At 45.2% G+C, this 21,330-nt stretch overlaps 1 protein-coding gene across 1 annotated transcript in view; it reads right to left on the bottom strand.

Annotated features, from left to right (window-relative positions):
* The window catches only part of LOC120058111 (proline-rich extensin-like protein EPR1), a 45,457-nt gene extending 26,732 nt beyond the window's left edge, over positions 1-18,725 (bottom strand). Inside the window, exons 1-2 of the mRNA XM_039006587.1 lie at positions 17,909-18,725; positions 16,747-17,775 (exon numbers count right to left, since the gene is read on the bottom strand). Of these exons, the coding sequence (XP_038862515.1) occupies positions 16,747-17,775; positions 17,909-18,725 (1,846 nt within the window). The remainder of the gene's footprint in view (positions 1-16,746; positions 17,776-17,908) is intronic.
* Between the last annotated feature and the right edge of the window lie 2,605 nt (positions 18,726-21,330).

Genomic DNA, 21,330 nt, shown 5'->3' with positions numbered 1-21,330 from the left:
CTCGGTCCCAGCTTTGATGCACCTGTCCTGATCTCGCCTTCTGGATGATAACGGGGTGAACAGGCTGTGGCTCAGTTGGTTGATGTCCTTGATGATCTTTTTGGCCAACCTGTGACATCGGGTGCTGTAGGTTTCCTGGAGGGCAGGTAGTTTGCCCCAGGTGATGTATTGGGCAGACCGCACAACCCTCTGGAGAGCCCTGTCCACTACTTCTCTATGGGATCTTATCAATCAACCAACTAATCAATAAATCAATAAATCATTGGCTGTATAGCCCCAGTACTGTATAGCCCTCAGAACCCAGTACTGCTCCATAAGGTTCTATGAACCAGAACCCAGTACTGCTCCATAAGGTTCTATGAATCAGAACCCAGTAATCCTCCATAAGTTTCTATGAATCAGAACCCAGTACTGCTCCATAAGGTTCTATGAATCAGAACCCAGTACTGCTCCATAAGGTCCTATGAATCAGAACCCAGTACTGCTCCATAAGGTTCTATGAACCAGAACCCAGTACTGCTCCATAAGGTCATATGAATCAGAACCCAGTACTGCTCCATAAGGTTCTATGAACCAGAACCCAGTACTGCTCCATAAGGTCCTATGAATCAGAACCCAGTACTGCTCCATAAGGTTCTATGAATCAGAACCCAGTACTGCTCCATAAGGTTCTATGAACCAGAACCCAGTACTGCTCCATAAGGTTCTATGAACCAGAACCCAGTACTGCTCCATAAGGTTCTATGAATCAGAACCCAGTACTGCTCCATAAGGTCCTATGAATCAGAACCCAGTACTGCTCCATAAGGTTCTATGAATCAGAACCCCGTACTGCTCCATAAGGTTCTATGAATCAGAACCCAGTACTGCTCCATAAGGTCATATGAATCAGAACCCAGTACTGCTCCATAAGGTTCTATGAACCAGAACCCAGTACTGCTCCATAAGGTTCTATGAACCAGAACCCAGTACTGCTCCATAAGGTCATATGAATCAGAACCCAGTACTGCTCCATAAGGTTCTATGAACCAGAACCCAGTACTGCTCCATAAGGTTCTATGAACCAGAACCCAGTACTGCTCCATAAGGTTCTATGAATCAGAACCCAGTACTGCTCCATAAGGTTCTATGAATCAGAACCCAGTACTGCTCCATAAGGTTCTATGAACCAGAACCCAGTACTGCTCCATAAGGTCCTATGAATCAGAACCCAGTACTGCTCCATAAGGTTCTATGAACCAGAACCCAGTACTGCTCCATAAGGTTCTATGAATCAGAACCCAGTACTGCTCCATAAGGTTCTATGAATCAGAACCCAGTACTGCTCCATAAGGTCCTATGAATCAGAACCCAGTACTGCTCCATAAGGTTCTATGAATCAGAACCCAGTACTGCTCCATAAGGTCCTATGAATCAGAACCCAGTACTGCTCCATAAGTTTCTATGAATCAGAACCCAGTACTGCTCCATAAGGTTCTATGAATCAGAACCCAGTACTGCTCCATAAGGTTCTATGAATCAGAACCCAGTACTGCTCCATAAGGTTCTATGAATCAGAACCCAGTACTGCTCCATAAGGTTCTATGAATCAGAACCCAGTACTGCTCCATAAGGTCCTATGAATCAGAACCCAGTACTGCTCCATAAGGTTCTATGAATCAGAACCCAGTACTGCTCCATAAGGTTCTATGAATCAGAACCCAGTACTGCTCCATAAGGTCCTATGAATCAGAACCCAGTACTGCTCCATAAGGTCCTATGAATCAGAACCCAGTACTGCTCCATAAGGTTCTATGAACCAGAACCCAGTACTGCTCCATAAGGTTCTATGAACCAGAACCCAGTACTGCTCCATAAGGTCCTATGAATCAGAACCCAGTACTGCTCCATAAGGTTCTATGAACCAGAACCCAGTACTGCTCCATAAGGTTCTATGAATCAGAACCCAGTACTGCTCCATAAGGTCCTATGAATCAGAACCCAGTACTGCTCCATAAGGTTCTATGAATCAGAACCCAGTACTGCTCCATAAGGTCATATGAATCAGAACCCAGTACTGCTCCATAAGGTTCTATGAACCAGAACCCAGTACTGCTCCATAAGGTTCTATGAACCAGAACCCAGTACTGCTCCATAAGGTTCTATGAACCAGAACCCAGTACTGCTCCATAAGGTTCTATGAAACAGAACCCAGTACTGCTCCATAAGTTTCTATGAATCAGAACCCAGTACTGCTCCATAAGGTTCTATGAACCAGAACCCAGTACTGCTCCATAAGGTCCTATGAATCAGAACCCAGTACTGCTCCATAAGGTTCTATGAATCAGAACCCAGTACTGCTCCATAAGGTTCTATGAACCAGAACCCAGTACTGCTCCATAAGGTTCTATGAATCAGAACCCAGTACTGCTCCATAAGTTTCTATGAATCAGAACCCAGTACTGCTCCATAAGGTTCTATGAACCAGAACCCAGTACTGCTCCATAAGGTTCTATGAACCAGAACCCAGTACTGCTCCATAAGGTTCTATGAATCAGAACCCAGTACTGCTCCATAAGGTTCTATGAATCAGAACCCAGTACTGCTCCATAAGGTTCTATGAACCAGAACCCAGTACTGCTCCATAAGGTCATATGAATCAGAACCCAGTACTGCTCCATAAGGTTCTATGAATCAGAACCCAGTAATCCTCCATAAGTTTCTATGAATCAGAACCCAGTACTGCTCCATAAGGTCCTATGAATCAGAACCCAGTACTGCTCCACAAGGTTCTATGAACCAGAACCCAGTACTGCTCCATAAGGTCCTATGAATCAGAACCCAGTACTGCTCCATAAGGTTCTATGAACCAGAACCCAGTACTGCTCCATAAGGTTCTATGAATCAGAACCCAGTAATCCTCCATAAGGTTCTATGAATCAGAACCCAGTAATCCTCCATAAGGTTCTATGAATCAGAACCCAGTACTGCTCCATAAGGTTCTATGAACCAGAACCCAGTACTGCTCCATAAGGTCCTATGAATCAGAACCCAGTACTGCTCCATAAGGTTCTATGAATCAGAACCCAGTACTGCTCCATAAGGTTCTATGAACCAGAACCCAGTACTGCTCCATAAGGTCCTATGAATCAGAACCCAGTACTGCTCCATAAGGTTCTATGAACCAGAACCCAGTACTGCTCCATAAGGTTCTATGAATCAGAACCCAGTACTGTTCCATAAGGTTCTATGAATCAGAACCCAGTAATCTCCATAAGGTTCTATGAATCAGAACCCAGTACTTCTCCATAAGGTGCTATGAATCAGAACCTAATACTTCTCCATTCTCCCCACAGTCTGGGTGTTCAGTACAGCATTGCCTCACAGTCCTGCCGTGCCAGCCAGGCCCATTTCAGAGGGAGTCTCTTTATTACGTCTTCTCCACGGCTTCCAGACGGGATGGAACGCCACTTTTTCTTATTTTTCCCCCGTCTTCCTCAGACATCCACGCTCTGCCAGGAGCAACGGACTGAGAGGCTGTGACTGATTCTGATGAGTGGGAGAGGAGACAGATGGAAGCCTGACTGCTGCCTGTAGAGCAGCCAGAGTGCACTAATGAGTCTGTGGCTGCTTTAGGGAAGTGCAACGCTGCCACCATAAAACACTGAAACTTTTCCTGACCACTTGACCTAAACACGGGGGTCTGGCCAAACACGGGGGTCTGGCCATACTCATGACACAGTCTTGGAGGAATAGATAGGATGCTCAATGAACGGTGTCTTGTATCTCTGTATAGCACTTGGATCTGCAGGTAGATTACAGGATTAGAAGCGGTAGAGAGGTTACTCTACATTCATTCCTATGGTCTGGATGGTCCAAGCCTCTTTGATTGTCTGCTTCAAAGATCAATAGGGTCAGCTAGGGGCTGGTGAGTCAGTGGGCCTGGATCTGGCACAGTCGTGATAAGAGCGTGGAGCTCCCAGCTCAGACCCCGCCACGCTCCGCTGGCTCCCCAGCCCTTGGAGCCCCAACCCTGGCAATTCTCAGCCGCAGCTTCCTTTCTCCTCCTATCCTCTGTGGATGAGTCTCTTCCACCCAGAGTTAATTTTTAATGACACACTTTGTTATGTGGGTCCACAGGGGGCCCTTAGTGGCTGTGCTCTAATAAAGATGTGGCTCCTCTGCTCCCTTCAGAGAACGACTTCATTAAAAAAGACTAAAGCCCTTTGAAGTCCTAGATTTCAGTCGTCAGGCCATCCAAAACTTTATTTTATATTTGTCTGTCCATCTGTCTGTCTGGTACTTTTATGAGTTGATTTAGTTTTTTATGTCAATGGCTGTAAACAAACAGGATATTGGGAAGGACGAACGGACTGACCGACCCCCTCAGGACCACTTTATAACTACTTCATAACTGCCCTGGGTTTGTGTGTACACGCACATCTTTGTGTGTGTGTGTGTGTGTGTGTGACTGAGAAAGTGTGTGCATGCTTGCTTCTGTGTGCAGAGAGACTGTAACCCAAGAGGGGTGAATTTGGTCTGTTTAACCCCTCAAATCAGTGCGTACCCTGTTACTTCACCTTGGGTATAGTGGCAGCAAGTACATGTATTCAATGAGCTCAAACTGTACTCCTTTTGAAATCAGATTATTTTGAATAATGAATCAGCTTGACCCTGGTGTTGAGTACAAGAGGGAGTCTTTTGATGCACAAACTGAACATTTGTGACAGATTGACTCAGGCACTAATAATTCTTTGTGGCTTCTAACCAGGCTGTCCAATATATTTGGCCAGGATAACGTTACCCTTTAACAGTGATCTAAGGCCAGTTTTGTATTTCATGTTCTAATAGCTAAAGATTAACATTGGGGAAGGATGGTGTCACGTTCGTCGTATGAATCGGACCGAGGCGCAGCGTGGTATGCGTACATTCTTATTTATTAAAAGAATGAACACTGAACAAACTAACAAAATAACAAAATGAAACGTGAAGCTATACAAACGAGTGCTGACAGGCAACTACACATAGACAAGAACCAAAGGGAAAATGGCTACCTAAATATGATCCCCAATCAGAGACAACGAATAACAGCTGCCTCTGATTGGGAACCATATCAGGCCACCATAGACATACAAATCACCTAGACCTACAAAAACCCTAGACATACAAAAAACCCTAGACAATACAAAAACTAACGTACCCACCCTAGTCACACCCTGACCTAACAAAAATATAAAGAAAACAGAGATATCTCAGGTCAGGGCGTGACAGATGGTTTGATCTTAAATCTGTGAATTTAGAGGGGTACTCCTTCACCACAGGCCCTGACAGGCAAGTACCTGTTTAAGTTAAAGATATTAAACGTTAGTTGTATTCAAGTGCACAAGATTCATGGGACCAGTAACATTTATAACTAGCATCGCTGGTCCCTTTGTGTAGAAGTCTTCCGCATTTATGCAGAGTAATAATAAAATATAATATGTGCCATATAGCAGATGCTTTTATCCAAAGCAATGTACAGTAATGCGTGTATACATGCCCTAACCTGGGTATCTTCAACCTAGGTACCTGTCACTCTTTGTTGTCATTTAATGATGACGTCACTGGGTAAATAATGGACCACTAACAGACCGTGGATGCTTGGCAGTAAGCTTATTGAGTGCTGCTGTGGAAACGGTAGGGCATCCATCTTCATGGCGATGGGTCGGTGGGGGTGAAACGTCATCTCATATACATATACACTGGCTGAAAGACAGCGCTGGAGATGATGGCTGCCGTTTTACTGGCTCTTAACCAACCGTGTTATTTCGTTCGTTTTTTTGCATTGTTTATAACTTATTTTGTACATAATGTTGCTGTAACTGTCTCCTATGACCGAAAAGAGCTTCTAAACATCAGAAGAACGATTACTCACCTCGAATTGGATATATCATTTTTCTTTAACCTCTCTGGGATAGCGGGACGCTTGCGTCCCAACTGGCCAATAGCCAGGGGAAATGTAGAGCGCCAAATTCAAAAAAATTATATAAAATCAAACTTTTATTAAATCACACATATAAGATACCAAATTAAAGCTACACTCGTTGTGAATCCAGCCAACTTGTCAGATTTCAAAAAGGCTTTTCGGCGAAAGCATAAGATGCTATTATCTGATGATAGCACAATGTCAACAAAGAGAGTATAGCCTATTTCAACCATGCCGGCGCTACTCAAAACGCAGATATAAAATATAAAACATGCATTACCTTTGACGAGATTCTTTTGTTGGCACTCCAATATGTTCCATAAACATCACAAATGGTCCTTTTGTTCGATTAATTCCGTCCATATATATCCAAATTGTCCATTTATTTGGCGCCGTTGTACCAGAAAAAAACAGCTTCCAATAAGCGCAAAGTCACTACAAAATATCTAAAAAATTACCTCTAAACTTTGCCAAAACATTTCAAAGTACTTTTGTAATACAACTTAAGGTATTTGTAAACGTTAATAATCGATCAAATTGAAGACGGGTCAATCTGTTTTCAATACAGGAGATCAACAAACTAACGCTACTTTTCTAGTCTTGCGCAACTCAAAAACAGTACACAAGACGTTACTCTACTTCCTGATTGCCTTCTTCTTCATTGCACAAATGAATAACCTCAACCTATTTCCCAAGACTGGTGACATCCAGTGGAAGCAGTAGGAACTGAGAATAGAGTGATTAGAAATCTGGCCTGCCCTTAAAAACTCATTGAACAGACAGTGACTTAAAAAAATAAATGGTTAGTCCTCAGGGTTTTGCCTGCTACATAAGTTCTGTTATACTTATAAATATGATTCAAACAGTTTTAGAAACTTCAGAGTGTTTTCTATCCAAATCTACTAATAATATGCATATCTTATATTCTGGGGATGAGTAGAACGAAGTTGAAATTGGGCACGCTATTTTTCCCTAAGTGAAAACTCTGCCCCCTATCCTAGAGAAGTTTTAATGAGTCAGATGGGAAGGATATACTCCAAACACCAGAAAAGGCCCTCATCCCTGTTATTCGGGGCGGCAGGTATCCTAGTGGTTAGCGAGTTGGACTTGAAACTGAAAGGTTGGAAGATCGAATCCCTGCGCTGACAAGGTAAAAATCTGTTGTTCTGCCCCTGAACAAAGCAGTTAACCAACTGTTCGTAGGCTGTCATTGAAAATAAGAATTTGTTCTTAACTGACTTCCATAGTTAAATAAAGGTTAAAAAACAAAAAAATAGCTGGAGCAGATTAGCCACTCGATCAGGTGACGAGTGGCTAATCTGCCATTGCCATCCGTACTGTTAGCTAATGTTCAATTGCTGGAAAATAAATGGGATGAACTGAAAGCATGTATATCCTACCAACGGGACATAAAAAACTGTAATATCTTGTGCTTCACTGAGTTGTGGCTAAACGACGACATTAAGAACATACAGCTGGTGGGTTTTACACTGTATCGGCAGGATAGAACAGCAGCCTCTGGGAAGACAAGGGGCGGGGCCTATGTATATTTGTAAACAACAGCTGGTGCATGATATCTAAGGAAGTCTCAAGGTTTTGTCGCATGAGGTAGAATTTCTCATGATAAGCTGTAGACCACACTATCTACCTAGAGAATTTTCATCTGTATTTTTCGTAGCTGTCTACATACCAACACAGACACAGATGCTGGCACTAAAACTGCACTCAATGACTATATCGTCACAAGCAAACAGGAAAACGCTCATCCAGAGGCGACGCTCCTAGTGGCCGGGGACTTTAATGCAGGGAAACTTAAATCAGTTTTATCTAATTTCTATCAGCATGTTAAATGTGCAACCAGAGGGAAAGAATTCTTGACCACCTTTACTCCACACACAGAGACGCGTACAAAGCTCTCCCTCGCCCTTCATTTGGCAAATCTGATCATAATTCTATCCTCCTAAATCCTGCATACAATCAAAAATTCAAGCAGGAAGCACCAGTGACTCAGTATACAAAAAAGTGGTCAGATGAGGCAGATGCTAAACTACAGGACTGTTTTGCTATCACAGACTGGAATATGTTCCGGGATTCTTCCGATGGCATTGAGGAGTACACCACATCAGTCACTGGCTTCATCAGTAAGTGCATCGATGAGGTCGTTCCCACAGTGACAGTACGCACATACCCCAACCAGAAGCCATGGATTACAGGCAACATTCACACTGAGCTAAAGGGTAGCTTTGGAAGCCTTGCCACTTCCAAGGAGCGGGACTCTAACCCAGAAGCTTATAAGAAATCCCGCTACGCCCTCCGATGAACCATAAAACAGGGAAAGCGTCAATACAAGACTAAGGTCGAATCGTACTACACCGGCTCCGAAGCTCGTCGGATGTGGGAGGGCTTGCAAACTATTACAGACTATGAAGGGAAGCACAGCCGAGAGCTGCCGAGTGACACGAGCCTACCAGACGACCTAAATAACTTCTATACTTGCTTCGCGGCAAGCAACACTGAAACATGCATGAGAGCATCAGCTGTTCCGGACAACTGTGTGATCACGCTCTCCGCAGCCGATGTGAGTAAGACCTTTTAACAGGTCAACATTCACAAGGCCGCAGGGCCAAACGGATTACCAGGACATGTACTCAAAGCATGCGCTGACCAACTTGCAGGTGTCTTCACTGACATTTTCAACCTCTCCCTGTCTGAGTCTGTAATAGCAACATGTTTCAAGCAGACCACCATAGTCCCTGTGCCCAAGATCACTAAGGTAACCTGCCTAAATGACTACCGACCCGCAGCACTCACGTCTGTAGCCATGAAATGCTTTGAAAGGCTGGTAATGGTTCACATCAACACCATTATTCCAGAGACCCCAGACCCACTCCAATTTGCATAACGCACCAACAGATCCACCCAACTACCTCATCCCCATATTGTTACTTGTCCTCTTGCTCTTTTGCACCCCAATATCTCTATCCTCTACTTGCACATCATCATCTGCACATCTGTCATTCCAGCGTTAATGCTAAAATGTAATTATTTTGCCTCCATGACCTATTTATTGCCTATTTATTTATTGACACCGGCATTGAGGATGATCACAGGAACGCAGTGCGGGTCGATCAGGACCCGATGCAGCTGCCGGAGTTGCGTCGTAGTCGGACGGGCCAGTTGTCCCTACCGAAGTTGCGGCGGCGTAGGACGGACCAGTAGCAGTGGCATCGGACGGGCCAGTTGTGGCTGCTGAAGTAGCTTTGTCGGACGGACCCATTGTGGCGACGTCGGACGGCCCAGTTTCAGCTGCCAAAGTTGCGGCGGCGCCGGACGGACCAGTTGTCATGGAAACCCATTTCATTAAGCTCCTGACAAACAGTTTATGTGCTGACGTTACTTCCAGAAGCAGTTTGGAACTCGATAGTGTGTGTAGCAACCGAGGTCAGACGATTATTACGCGCTAGGCGATTCAGCACTCGGCGGTCCCGTTCTGAGCTTGTGTGGCCTACCACTTAGAGGCTGAGCCGTTGTTGCTCCTAGACGTTTCCACTTCACAAGAAGAGCACTTACAGTTGAACGGGGCAGCTCTAGCAGGGCAGAAATTTGACAACTGACTTGTTGGAAAGGTGGCATCCTATGACAGCGCCACGCTGAAAGTCACTGAGCTCTTCAGTAAGGCCATTCTTTTGCCAATGTTCGTCTATGGAAATTGCATGTCTGTGTGTTTGATTTTATACACCTGTCAGCAACGAGTGTGGCTGAAAGAGACAAATCCACTAATCTGAAGGGTTGTCCACATACTTTTGTATATGTAGTGTATGTATGTATGTACTGGATGGATGGATGGATGGGTGGATGTACTATATTTGTGTGTGTGTGTGTGTGTGTGTGTGTGTGTGTGTGTGTGTGTGTGTGTGTGTGTGTGTGTGTGTGTGTGTGTGTGTGTGTGTGTGTGTGTGTGTGTGTGTGTGTGTGTGTGTGTGTGTGTGTGTGTGTGTGTGTGTGTGTGGCGCAACCTAGCTTTGACTGACAAGTACAGGTATTTGAATCATCTGCCGATCTTTGCTACAGCCAATCACCTGATATTATTGTGAACAATAAACGTTGTAGTAGCTGTTTCCAGTGATGTCGAGAGGATGTAGTTGTTACAGAATTGTACTGGTGATGAATTTTCACAGAATTGTACTGGTGATGTTGGTAATATTCATTAGGATACATTTCATCGCAAGACTTATTCTTCCCTCTTCTCTGCCAACAAGATGAGGGAACAAGTGCTACGGTGATGAGGGAACAAGTTCCCCTACGATGCTCCATTGCTGTTTTTAGACTGTGTATAAATAATGATGTTCTACTGACGGCTGACATTGATTAGACAGTTTAACAGGTTGTGGCTCTCTCTCCTCCCATCTGTTTTCTATAGGAGAATAATTACAGGATGGAGTGATGAGAAGAAGAGAAGATGATAGAATGCCAGGAATATGTGAGAGGATGACAAGCAGAGTGTCAGTTACTATGACAATGGAACATACAGAATGATGATCAATGATAGGGGAGTGTTCTGAGGTTAGAGAGGAAAATATCAGTAAAAAGGGAAAATAAGTGAACATACGTATGAGTGAATAGGAGAGTGATAACATAATTCAATATGTGAGTGAATTTATAAGCGAATACATGAGTAAACACAGTAAATATATGTTTTAATATATGTTGTGTGTTCCAGGCAGCCATGGGGATGTTTTCTGCAGAGGCTTGTTCTCCGTGTGTGTTTATACGATGTGATTTTGTACTCTCTCACGGGAGAGGAGGAGCTGATTGCTGCTGTCTCTGTCTTTTTCAATCAGCCCAGCTCTGTCTTTTTCAATCAGCCCAGCTCTGTCTTTTCCAATCAGCCCAACTCTGTCACCTCCTCTCTCCCTCAAACCTGTGTGTGTGTATGTGTGTGCGCGTGTGTGGGCGTGTGTGTCTGCGCATGTGTGCGTGTGTGTTTGTGGACTGACTGTCAACCAGTCAGTGGCCAGAACCCATTCGTTCTAACACCAAGTCCACTTCCCCAAACTCACTATAGTTCCTAGGCTCTCACTGAGCTGGCTGTCATGTTTTACAACTCTAAACTCTATCTTCAGATCACCACTACTTCCCTCCCTACCTCTCATCCACACCTCCCAAACCTCCCTCACCAACTACCATCATATTAGGCCATCCCTTCTACACTACCCACCTCCCTCCCCTCCATCTCCCCTACCCATCTCCCACCACCTTCCATCCTTCTCCTTCTATCTTTTCACTGCTCTCTTTTCTCTCCTCTCATCTTTTCACCCCTCCTCTCTCCTCCCATCTTTTCACCCCACCCTTCTCTCTCCTCCCTTTCCATTCATAACCTATACTTCTCCCTCTAGCTTCCACCCAGGGCTACATGATAACAAACTTTGGAAGGCAGCTCTTGCCCTGGAGCATCCCAAGCAGAGAGCATATTGTCTCCATCACTAACAGCACTGTAGCAAAACTGCTGTCACGGTGAGTTTGCCATGCTAATATGGCTCTGGGCGCCTCTGCCCTGCCTTTACACTGCTGTGTGTGTGTGCGTGCGTGTGTGTGTGTGTGTGTGTGTGTGTGTGTGTGTGTGTGTGTGTGTGTGTGTGTGTGTGTGTGTGTGTGTGTGTGTGTGTGTGTGTGTGTGTGTGTGTGTGTGTGTGTGTGTGTGTGTGTGTGTGTGTGTGTGTGAGAGACAGCTCTTTGAAGGCAGCATACTTCAAGGCAGCCATCTCTCATGGCTAAAAGCAGGGCAATTTAAAGACAACTCTTGATGCATGGCAGCATGTTAAAACACTGATTCCCTTGCGCCTCCTCTCCACCTCCTCCTCTCCACCTCCTCCTCCTCCTCTCCACCTCCTCCTCCTCTGAGAGTCTGAAGGGTGAAGAGAAGAAACTTCAAAGGCCTGCCTGACTGACTGACTGACTGGCTGGCTGACTGATACCTGGCAGGGCTTTGAATGATGTCCTTGAGCTGGGCCTGGAAGTGTCACACAGTGAGACAGCAAACAGACAATCTCACGTATGAACGTGAGATTGTCTGTTTGCACACACACACACACACACGCACACGCACACGCACACACACACACACAGATAAACTTGTGCAAACACATGCACACACACACACACACGGTACTTTAAACATGCAGAGCAAACACACACTTTCTCTCTCTCTCTGAAACTTTCCTTTGGCTTCTCTCATATCACCACTGCATGATCACAGCACTGAGGGGGTTAAAGTGGACGTCGCCTCTACAGATGAGTAGTAGTTTTCATTATGTACAGTTGAAGTCGGAAGTTTACTGTACATACACTTAGGTTTGACTCATTAAAACTCGTTTTTCAACCACTCCACAAAAGTCTTGTTAACAAACTATAGTTTTGGCAAGTCGATTAGGACATCTACTTTGTGCATGACACAAGTAATTTTTCCAACAATTGTTTACAGACACATTATGTCACTTATAATTCATTGTATCACAATTCCAGTGGATCAGAAGTTTACATACGCTAAGTTGACTGTGCCTTTAAACAGCTTGAGACATCAGTCAGGAAGTTAAAGCTTGGTCGCAAATGGGTCTTCCAAATGGACAATGACCCCAAGCATACTTCCAAAATTGTGGCAAAATTGCTAAAGGACAACAAAGTCAAGGTATTGGAGTGGCCATCACAAAGCTCTGACCACAATCCCATAGAAGATTTGTGGGCAGAACTGAAAAAACATGTGCGAGCAAGGAGGCCTAGAAACCCCCTATTACAGGGGCTGAGTCACTGGCTTACTGGTGCTCTTCCATGCCGTCCCTAGGAGGGGTGCGTCACTTGAGTGGGTTGAGTCGCTGACGTGGTCTTCCTGTCTGGGTTGGCGCCCTTTTGTGTTTATGTTGCATCCATGATCTTCGATGTAACTAACTGAACTGATTGTTCACATAACTGTATCTTAAAGGACCGAGTAAGCAAGAATAGTCAATGTAATAAATCTAGAATAAAATATTGATCTTATGGTAAAAGTAATCATTTGTTGTTTGCAGTGGTGTAAAGTACTTAGGTAAAAATACTTTAAAGTACTACTTAAGTTGTTTTTCGGGGTATCTGTACTTTACTATATATAGTTGACAACTTTTAATTTTACTTCACTACATTTGTCCCGTGTGGCTCAGTTGGTAGAGCATGGCGCTTGCAACGCCAGGGTTGTGGGTTCAATTCCCACGGGGGGACCAGGATGAATATGTATGAACTTTCCAATTTGTAAGTCGCTCTGGATAAGAGCGTCTGCTAAATGACTTAAATGTAAATTTGTCCATACATTTTCCCAGACACCCAAAAGATTAGCAGGACATGAAAATGGTCCAATTCATTCACTTATCAACAGAACATCTCTGGTCATCCTACTGCCTCTGATCTGGAGGACTCACTAAACACATATGCTTCGTTTGGAAATTATGTCTGAGTGTTGGAGTGTGCCACTGGCTATCCGTAAATTAAAATAACAAGAAAATTGTGCTGTCTGGTTTGCTTGAAGGAACTTAAGGAACTTGAAATGATTTATACTTTTACTTTTGATACTTAATTATATTTTAGAAATTACATTTACTTTTGATACTTAAGTATATTCTAAACCAAATACTTTTAGACTTTTACTCAAGTAGAATTTTACTGGGTGACTTTCACTTCTACTTGAGTCATTTTCTATTAAGGTATCTTTACTTTTACTCAACTATGACAATTGAGTACTTTTTCCACCACTTGTAGTTTGTCTATTTTATACTCATGTAACCAAACAGTAATGGACAGGTCCTTCACATAATGAGTGAAAACAAGGTACAATGAGTCTTTATTTTTCACAAGTTGGCATGTTGTACTATATGGACAGATGTTGGGGGATCAGGTTTTAGCAGGTGGTAATGCATGGACAGATGTTGGGGGATCAGGTTTTAGCAGCTGGTAATGCATGGACAGATGTTGGGGGATCTGATTTAGCAGGTGGTAATGCATGGACAGATGTTGGGGGATCAGATTTAGCAGGTGGTAATGCATGGACAGATGTTGGGGGATCAGGTTTTAGCAGGTGGTAATGCATGGACAGATGTTGGGGGATCAGGTTCTAGCAGGTGGTAATGCATGGACAGATGTTGGGGGATCAGGTTTTAGCAGGTGGTACTGTATGAACAGACTGTCCAAGTTGACCATGGATGCTGCTGCGGGGTACAGGATATCCTTTGGTGTCTGACCAGTACGCGTGCTGGGAGAGAGATAGGTACTCATTCCTGACAGGCTCGGTGTTGAGAGGGGAGGGATCACATGAGTTAAAAAATGGGGGGGATGGGACAAGGTCAGGAAGTACCCGTGCAAGACAGGCTCATCATGGATGGAGGGTGTTGGAGAAGAGCTCAACTCTTCCGCTGAGGGCAGGACAGGAATTGACTGGAAACACAAAAAAACAAGTGCACAACACAGTTAGACCAAGAGCTATGCATGAATGACTTAGACCAAGAGCTATGCATGAATGACTTAGACCAAGAGCTATGCATGAATGACTTAGACCAAGAGCTACGCATGAATGACTTAGACCAAGAGCTACGCATTAATGACTTAGACCAAGAGCTACGCATGAATGACTTAGACCAAGAGCTACGCATGAATGACTTAGACCAAGAGCTATGCATTAATGACTTAGACCAAGAGCTATGCATGAATGACTTAGACCAAGCAGAGAGTGAAATAGATGTATATGACATTCATTTAGTTGCTGGTTTACTATGGTATTTATTCAAACATCAGTGTTTGGACTGTGTTGGGAAGAGATCGGTACACGACTTCAGGACTCCACAGGACAGGAGTTAATGTCTTCTGAGGCTTGACTTCAGGACTCCACAGGACAGGAGTTAATGTCTTCTGAGGCTTGACTTCAGGACTCCACAGGACAGGAGTTAATGTCTTCTGAGGCTTGACTTCAGGACTCCACAGGACAGGAGTTAATGTCTTCTGAGGCTTGACTTCAGGACTCCACAGGACAGGAGTTAATGTCTTCTGAGGCTTGACTTCAGGACTCCACGGGACAGGAGTTAATGTCTTCTGAGGCTTGACTTCAGGACATGAAAAGGGTTGATGTCTTCAGAGGCTTGACTTCAGGACACAGGCTCATCATGGATGGAGGGTGTTGGAGAAGAGCTCAACTTTTCTGCTGAGGGCAAGACAGGATTTGACTGGGAACACAAAACAACTATGAATTAATGACTTAGTCTAAGCAAGGAGTAAAATCTCATTGATGTGTGATAACGTGATTGTGTTAGTGAATTTCATTTACTGTTCATATAGTAATGAAATACAATTCACAGGGCTTGGAGAGGAAACATTCAATGGTCCAGTGGATGAGGGCACATGGGACATGGGTTCAGTTCATGTCAGGAGAGAGTTGACACTGGTAGTGGAGTGGTCATCACCTCTTCAATCAGGGAACATAATGAGTCTTAGCTGTAAACACAAACAGCAGATACATAGAGCTACACATGAATCAGAACTGAACATGTGATATAGTCTACATACAGTAATGAAGAAAGCTTCAGTTGTTCAGAGGGCAGGAGACCAGGGGCTTCTTTTTGACAATATTGTGATTGAGTAATAACTTTACTGTTCATGCCAAGAGTGTTGATGAGGGATCAGGCTGTCTTCCTCTCCTCACCTACACACTGATCTGATAACACATGGGAAGGAAAAAGCTAAAGTAACGATGCCTGGAATGTTTTACCTTTCAACACTCAAATACCTTAATATCCTACATCACTACTGATACCTTCATATCCTGTATCACTACTGATACCATCATATCCTGTATCACTACTGATACCTTCATATCCTGTATCACTACTGATACCTTCATATCCTGTATCACTACTGATACCTTCATATCCTGTATCACTACTGATACCTTCATATCCTGTATCACTACTGATACCTTCATATCCTGTATCACTACTGATACCTTCATATCCTGTATCACTACTGATACCTTCATATCCTGTATCACTACTGATACCTTCATATCCTGTATCACTACTGATACCTTCATATCCTGTATCACTACTGATACCTTCATATCCTGTATCACCACTGATACCTTCATATCCTGTATCACTACTGATACCTTCATATCCTGTATCACCACTGATACCTTCATATCCTGTATCACTACTGTTACCTTCATATCCTGTATCACTACTGATACCTTCATATCCTGTATCACCACTGATACCTTCATATCCTGTATCACTACTGATACCTTCATATCCTGTATCACAACTGATTGGGGAAGGAGACAAGAAGAGGATGGCACTTTAGACTGTTGAGCCAGAGAACTGAGCCATACTGTTGTCAAAACATGGCTTTGGTCATAACATTACACAAAATATATAATAGAAAAACTGCTTCTTGAGAGGTTGAATGTTGTGTGAATGAGTACTCACTTCATGGGTCATGCCAGGAGAGTTGAAGAGGAATCAGGCTGTCCTACTTAAATGAGGAAGTTACTGTGGGGTCCAGGATAGCCTCTGGCATCAGACAGGATTGAGGGCAGGTGGAACCAAAGTTTTCCCACAGGCTATCAAGGAGCTATCAAGGAGCTAGACATGTACAACAGGGTTGTAGAGATTATCCTAAATTATCCTAAATGAAGAATATTACTAAACAACTCACTTGTAAGGGTCACATTGCAAGAAGTGGCTGTTGGTGCGTGGGTGGAACGCTGGAATTCTGGTGGCAGGCAAGTGGCGTACTGGCGGTGGTGATGGCGTACTGGTGGTAGGCAGGTGGCGTACTGGTGGTAGGCAGGTGGCGTACTGGTGGTAGGCAGGTGGCGTACTGGTGGTAGGCAGGTGGCGTACTGGTGGTAGGCAGGTGGCGTACTGGTGGTAGGCAGGTGGCGTACTGGTGGTAGGCAGGTGGCGTACTGGTGGTAGGCAGGTGGCGTACTGGTGGTAGGCAGGTAGCGTACTGGTGGTAGGCAGGTAGCGTACTGGTGGTAGGCAGGTAGCGTACTGGTGGTAGGCAGGTAGCGTACTGGTGGTAGGCAGGTGGCGTACTGGTGGTAGGCAGGTGGCGTACTGGTGGTAGGCAGGTGGCGTACTGGTGGTAGGCAGGTGGCGTACTGGTGGTAGGCAGGTGGCGTACCGGTGGTAGGCAGGTAGCGTACCGGTGGTAGGCAGGTAGCGTACCGGTGGTAGGCAGGTGGCGTACCGGTGGTAGGCAGGTAGCGTACCGGTGGTAGGCAGGTGGCGTACCGGTGGTAGGCCGGTAGCGTACCGGTGGTAGGCAGGTAGCGTACCGGTGGTAGGCAGGTAGCGTACCGGTGGTAGGCAGGTAGCGTACCGGTGGTAGGCAGGTGGCGTACTGGTGGTAGGCAGGTGGCGTACTGGTGGTAGGCAGGTAGCGTACCGGTGGTAGGCAGGTAGCGTACTGGTGGTAGGCAGGTAGCGTACCGGTGGTAGGCAGGTGGCGTACCGGTGGTAGGCAGGTGGCGTACTGGTGGTAGGCAGGTGGCGTACTGGTGGTAGGAAGGTGGCGTACTGGTGGTAGGCAGGTGGCGTACTGGTGGTAGGAAGGTGGCGTACTGGTGGTAGGCAGGTGGCTAACTGGTGGTAGGCAGGTAGCGTACTGGTGGTAGGCAGGTGGCGTACTGGCAGTGCTGATGGGGTACTGGTGGTAGGCAGGTAGCGTACTGGTGGTAGGCAGGTAGCGTACTGGTGGTAGGCAGGTGGCGTACTGCTGGTAGGCAGGTGGCGTACTGGTGGTAGGCAGGTGGCGTACTGGTGGTAGGAAGGTAGCGTACTGGTGGTAGGCAGGTGGCGTACTGGTAGTAGGCAGGTAGCGTACTGGTGGTAGGCAGGTGGCTAACTGGTGGTAGGCAGGTAGCGTACTGGTGGTAGGCAGGTGGCGTACTGGTGGTAGGCAGGTAGCGTACTGGTGGTAGGCAGGTAGCGTACTGGTGGTAGGCAGGTGGCGTACTGGTGGTAGGCAGGTCGCGTACTGGTGGTAGGCAGGTAGCGTACTGGTGGTAGGCAGGTGGCGACTGGTGGTAGGCAGGTAGCGTACTGGTGGTAGGCAGGTGGCGTACTGGTGGTGCTGATGGCGTACTGGCAGTGCTGATGGGGTACTGGCAGTACTGATGGCGTACTGGTGGTAGGCAGGTAGCGTACTGGTGGTAGGCAGGTGATGTACTGGCAGTGCTGATGGCGTACTGGTGGTAGGCAGGTGACGTACTGGCAGTGTTGATGGCGTACTGGTGGTAGGCAGGTGGCGTACTGGCAGTGCTGATGGCGTACTGGTGGTAGGCAGGTGACGTACTGGCAGTGCTGATGGCGTACTGGTGGTAGGCAGGTGGCGTACTGGTGGTAGGCAGGTAGCGTACTGGTGGTAGCCAGGTAGCGTACTGGTGGTAGGCAGGTGACGTACTGGCGGTGGTGATGGCGTACTGGTGGTAGGCAGGTAGCGTACTGGTGGTAGGCAGGTGACGTACTGGCAGTGCTGATGGCGTACTGGTGGTAGGCAGGTGACGTACTGGCAGTGCTGATGGCGTACTGGTGGTAGGCAGGTGACGTACTGGTGGTAGGCAGGTAGTGTACTGGTGGTAGGCAGGTGACGTACTGGCAGTGCTGATGGCGTACTGGTGGTAGGCAGGTAGCGTACTGGTGGTAGGCAGGTGACGTACTGGCAGTGCTGATGGCGTACTGGTGGTTCTGGTGGCAGCTGAGAACATTTAGATGAAACATCAAATTACATCACTACCTCATCTTATGTGTTATTTTCAGAACAGTATTACATATCACATATGACATGGAGATCTACATTTTTTACCCAATATCTTGCTTTGATGACGGATAATAAAAATATATTTTGCAGTCGCGTCAGGTAAATGGCCTATCAGAGCTTTGTGTGCTAGTGCTGGGGTGGCTGTGCAGGAGGAACAGGGTGGTGATACCTACATGTGTCATCCTCCGGATCCACCAGCAGCTACCCGACGCTGAAGGAGTCTACACAGGATTCAGACCCCCCCTTGATTGAATCTGGATTTTCTCTCAACCGCTTCAGCTTTTGGTGGCTTTTCAAACCGTGCATTCAGGTTCTCAGGGATGGACATCTGCTGGAGCTTAAAAAGTATTTTTGAGGCAGATATTGTCCTTCCTCTCTCTGTACTTCCTGTTTTCTATTTCCTGTTCCTGACTCCTCCTGGCAGTATGGCTTTTCCTCAATTGCATAATCCTCACGTCCTCTCTCCTTGCCTCTTTGTCAAAACCCATTGGATGAGAAGGTCAGAGGGGCGGGACATCTAGCTTACTCACCCAATGGGTTTTGAGAAGGAGACGGGGAGAGAGGGCGTGAGGAGTCAACCTGGTCTCAGAGCATGCCGTATTATTCTGTACTCCATTTAGTATGATATGTTATGCTTCGTATAGATGTACACTACCGTTCAAAAGTTTGGGGTCACTTAGAAATGTTCATGTTTTCCATGAAAACATACATGAAATGAGTTGCAAAATGAATAGGAAATATAGTCAAGACGTTGACAAGGTTATAAATAATGATTTTTAATTTAAATAATTATTGTGTCCTTCAAACCTTGCTTTCGTCAAAGAATCCTCCATTTGCAGCAATTACAGCCTTGCAGACCTTTGGCATTCTAGTTGTCAATTTGTTGAGGTAATCTGAAGAGATTTCACCGCATGCTTCCTGAAGCACCTCCCACAAGTTGGATTGGCTTGATGGGCACTTCTTATGTACCATACGGTCAAGCTACTCCCACAGCAGCTCAATAGGGTTGAGATCCGCTGACTGTGCTGGCCACTCCATTATAGACAGAATACCAGCAGACTGCTTCTTCCCTAAATAGTTATTGCATAGTTTGGAGGAAATTGGCTCCAATTAAGCACCATTCACAGGGTATGGCATGGCGTTGCAAAATGGAGTGGTAGCCTTCCTTCTTCAAGATCCCTTTTACCCTGTACAAGTCTCCCATTTTACCACCACCAAAGCACCCCCTGACCGTCACATTGCCTCTACCATGGTTAACAGATGGCGTCAAGCACTCCTCCAGCATCTTTTCATTTTTCCTGCGTCTCACGAATGTTCTTCTTCATGATCCGAACACCTCAAACTTAGATTTGTCTGTCCATAACACTTTTTCCGATCTTCCTCTGTCCAGTGTCTGTTATTTTGCCCATCTTAATCTTTTCTTTTTATTGGCCACTCTGAGACATGGCTTTTTCTTTGCAACACTGCCTAGAAGGCCAGCATTACAGAGTTGCCTCTTCACTGTTGAGGTTGAGACTGGTGTTTTACGGAGACAATTTAATGAGGTTTCCAGTTGAGGGCTTTTGAGGCGTCTGTTTCTCAATCTAGACACTCTAATGTACTTGTCCTCTTGCTCAGTTGTGCACCGGGGCCTCCCACTCCTCTTTCTATTCTGGTTAGAGCCAGTTTGCGCTGTTCTGTGAAGCTGTGAATGGAGTAGTACACAGTGTTGTACCAGATCTTCAGTTTCTTGGCAATTTCTCGCATGGAATAGCCTTCATTTCTCAGAACAAGAATAGACTGACGAATTTCGGAAGAAAGTTCTTTGTTTCTGGCCATTTTGAGCCTGCAATCGAACCCACAAATGCTGATGCTCCAGATACTCAACTAGTCTAAAGAAGGCCAGTTTTATTGCTTCTTTAATCAGAACAACAGTTTTCAGCTGTGCTAACATCATTTCAAAAGGGTTTTCTAATGGTCAATTAGCCTTCTAAAAATGATAAACTTGGATTAGCTAACACAATGTGCCATTGGAACACAGGAGTGATGGTTGCTGATTATGGGCCTCTGCACGCCTATGTATATATTCCATAAAAAATCTGCCGTTTCCAGCTACAATAGCCACTTACAACATTAACAATGTCTACAATGTATTTCTGATCAATTTGATGTTATTTTAATGGACAAAAAATGTGCTTTTCTTTCAAAAACAAGGACATTTCAAAGTGACCCCAACCTTTTGAACGGTAGTGTATTAATTTGTGATGTCATCACCCATTTTGTATGATATGTTATGAATTACAATTCGTATTATATGTTACAAAATTGCAAATGTAGTATATGTTAAGACTTTGCTAAACATATGATATGTTACGAGTTCTAGCTAGGTAGCTACAGCAAAGCAGTTAACCCAGTGTTCCCCAAGCGCCGAAGACGTGGATGTCGATTTAAGGCAGCCCCCCGCACCTCTCTGATTCAGAGGGGTTGGGTTAAATGCGGAAGACACATTTCAGTTGAATGCATTCAGTTGTACAACTGACTATGTATACATCCTCCTTTCCCTTTCCCTAATG

Source organism: Salvelinus namaycush, chromosome 13 (genome assembly GCF_016432855.1).
Source record: "Salvelinus namaycush isolate Seneca chromosome 13, SaNama_1.0, whole genome shotgun sequence".
Taxonomy (NCBI): Eukaryota; Metazoa; Chordata; class Actinopteri; order Salmoniformes; family Salmonidae; genus Salvelinus; species Salvelinus namaycush.
This window is presented reverse-complemented; position numbering and strand designations above follow the sequence as displayed.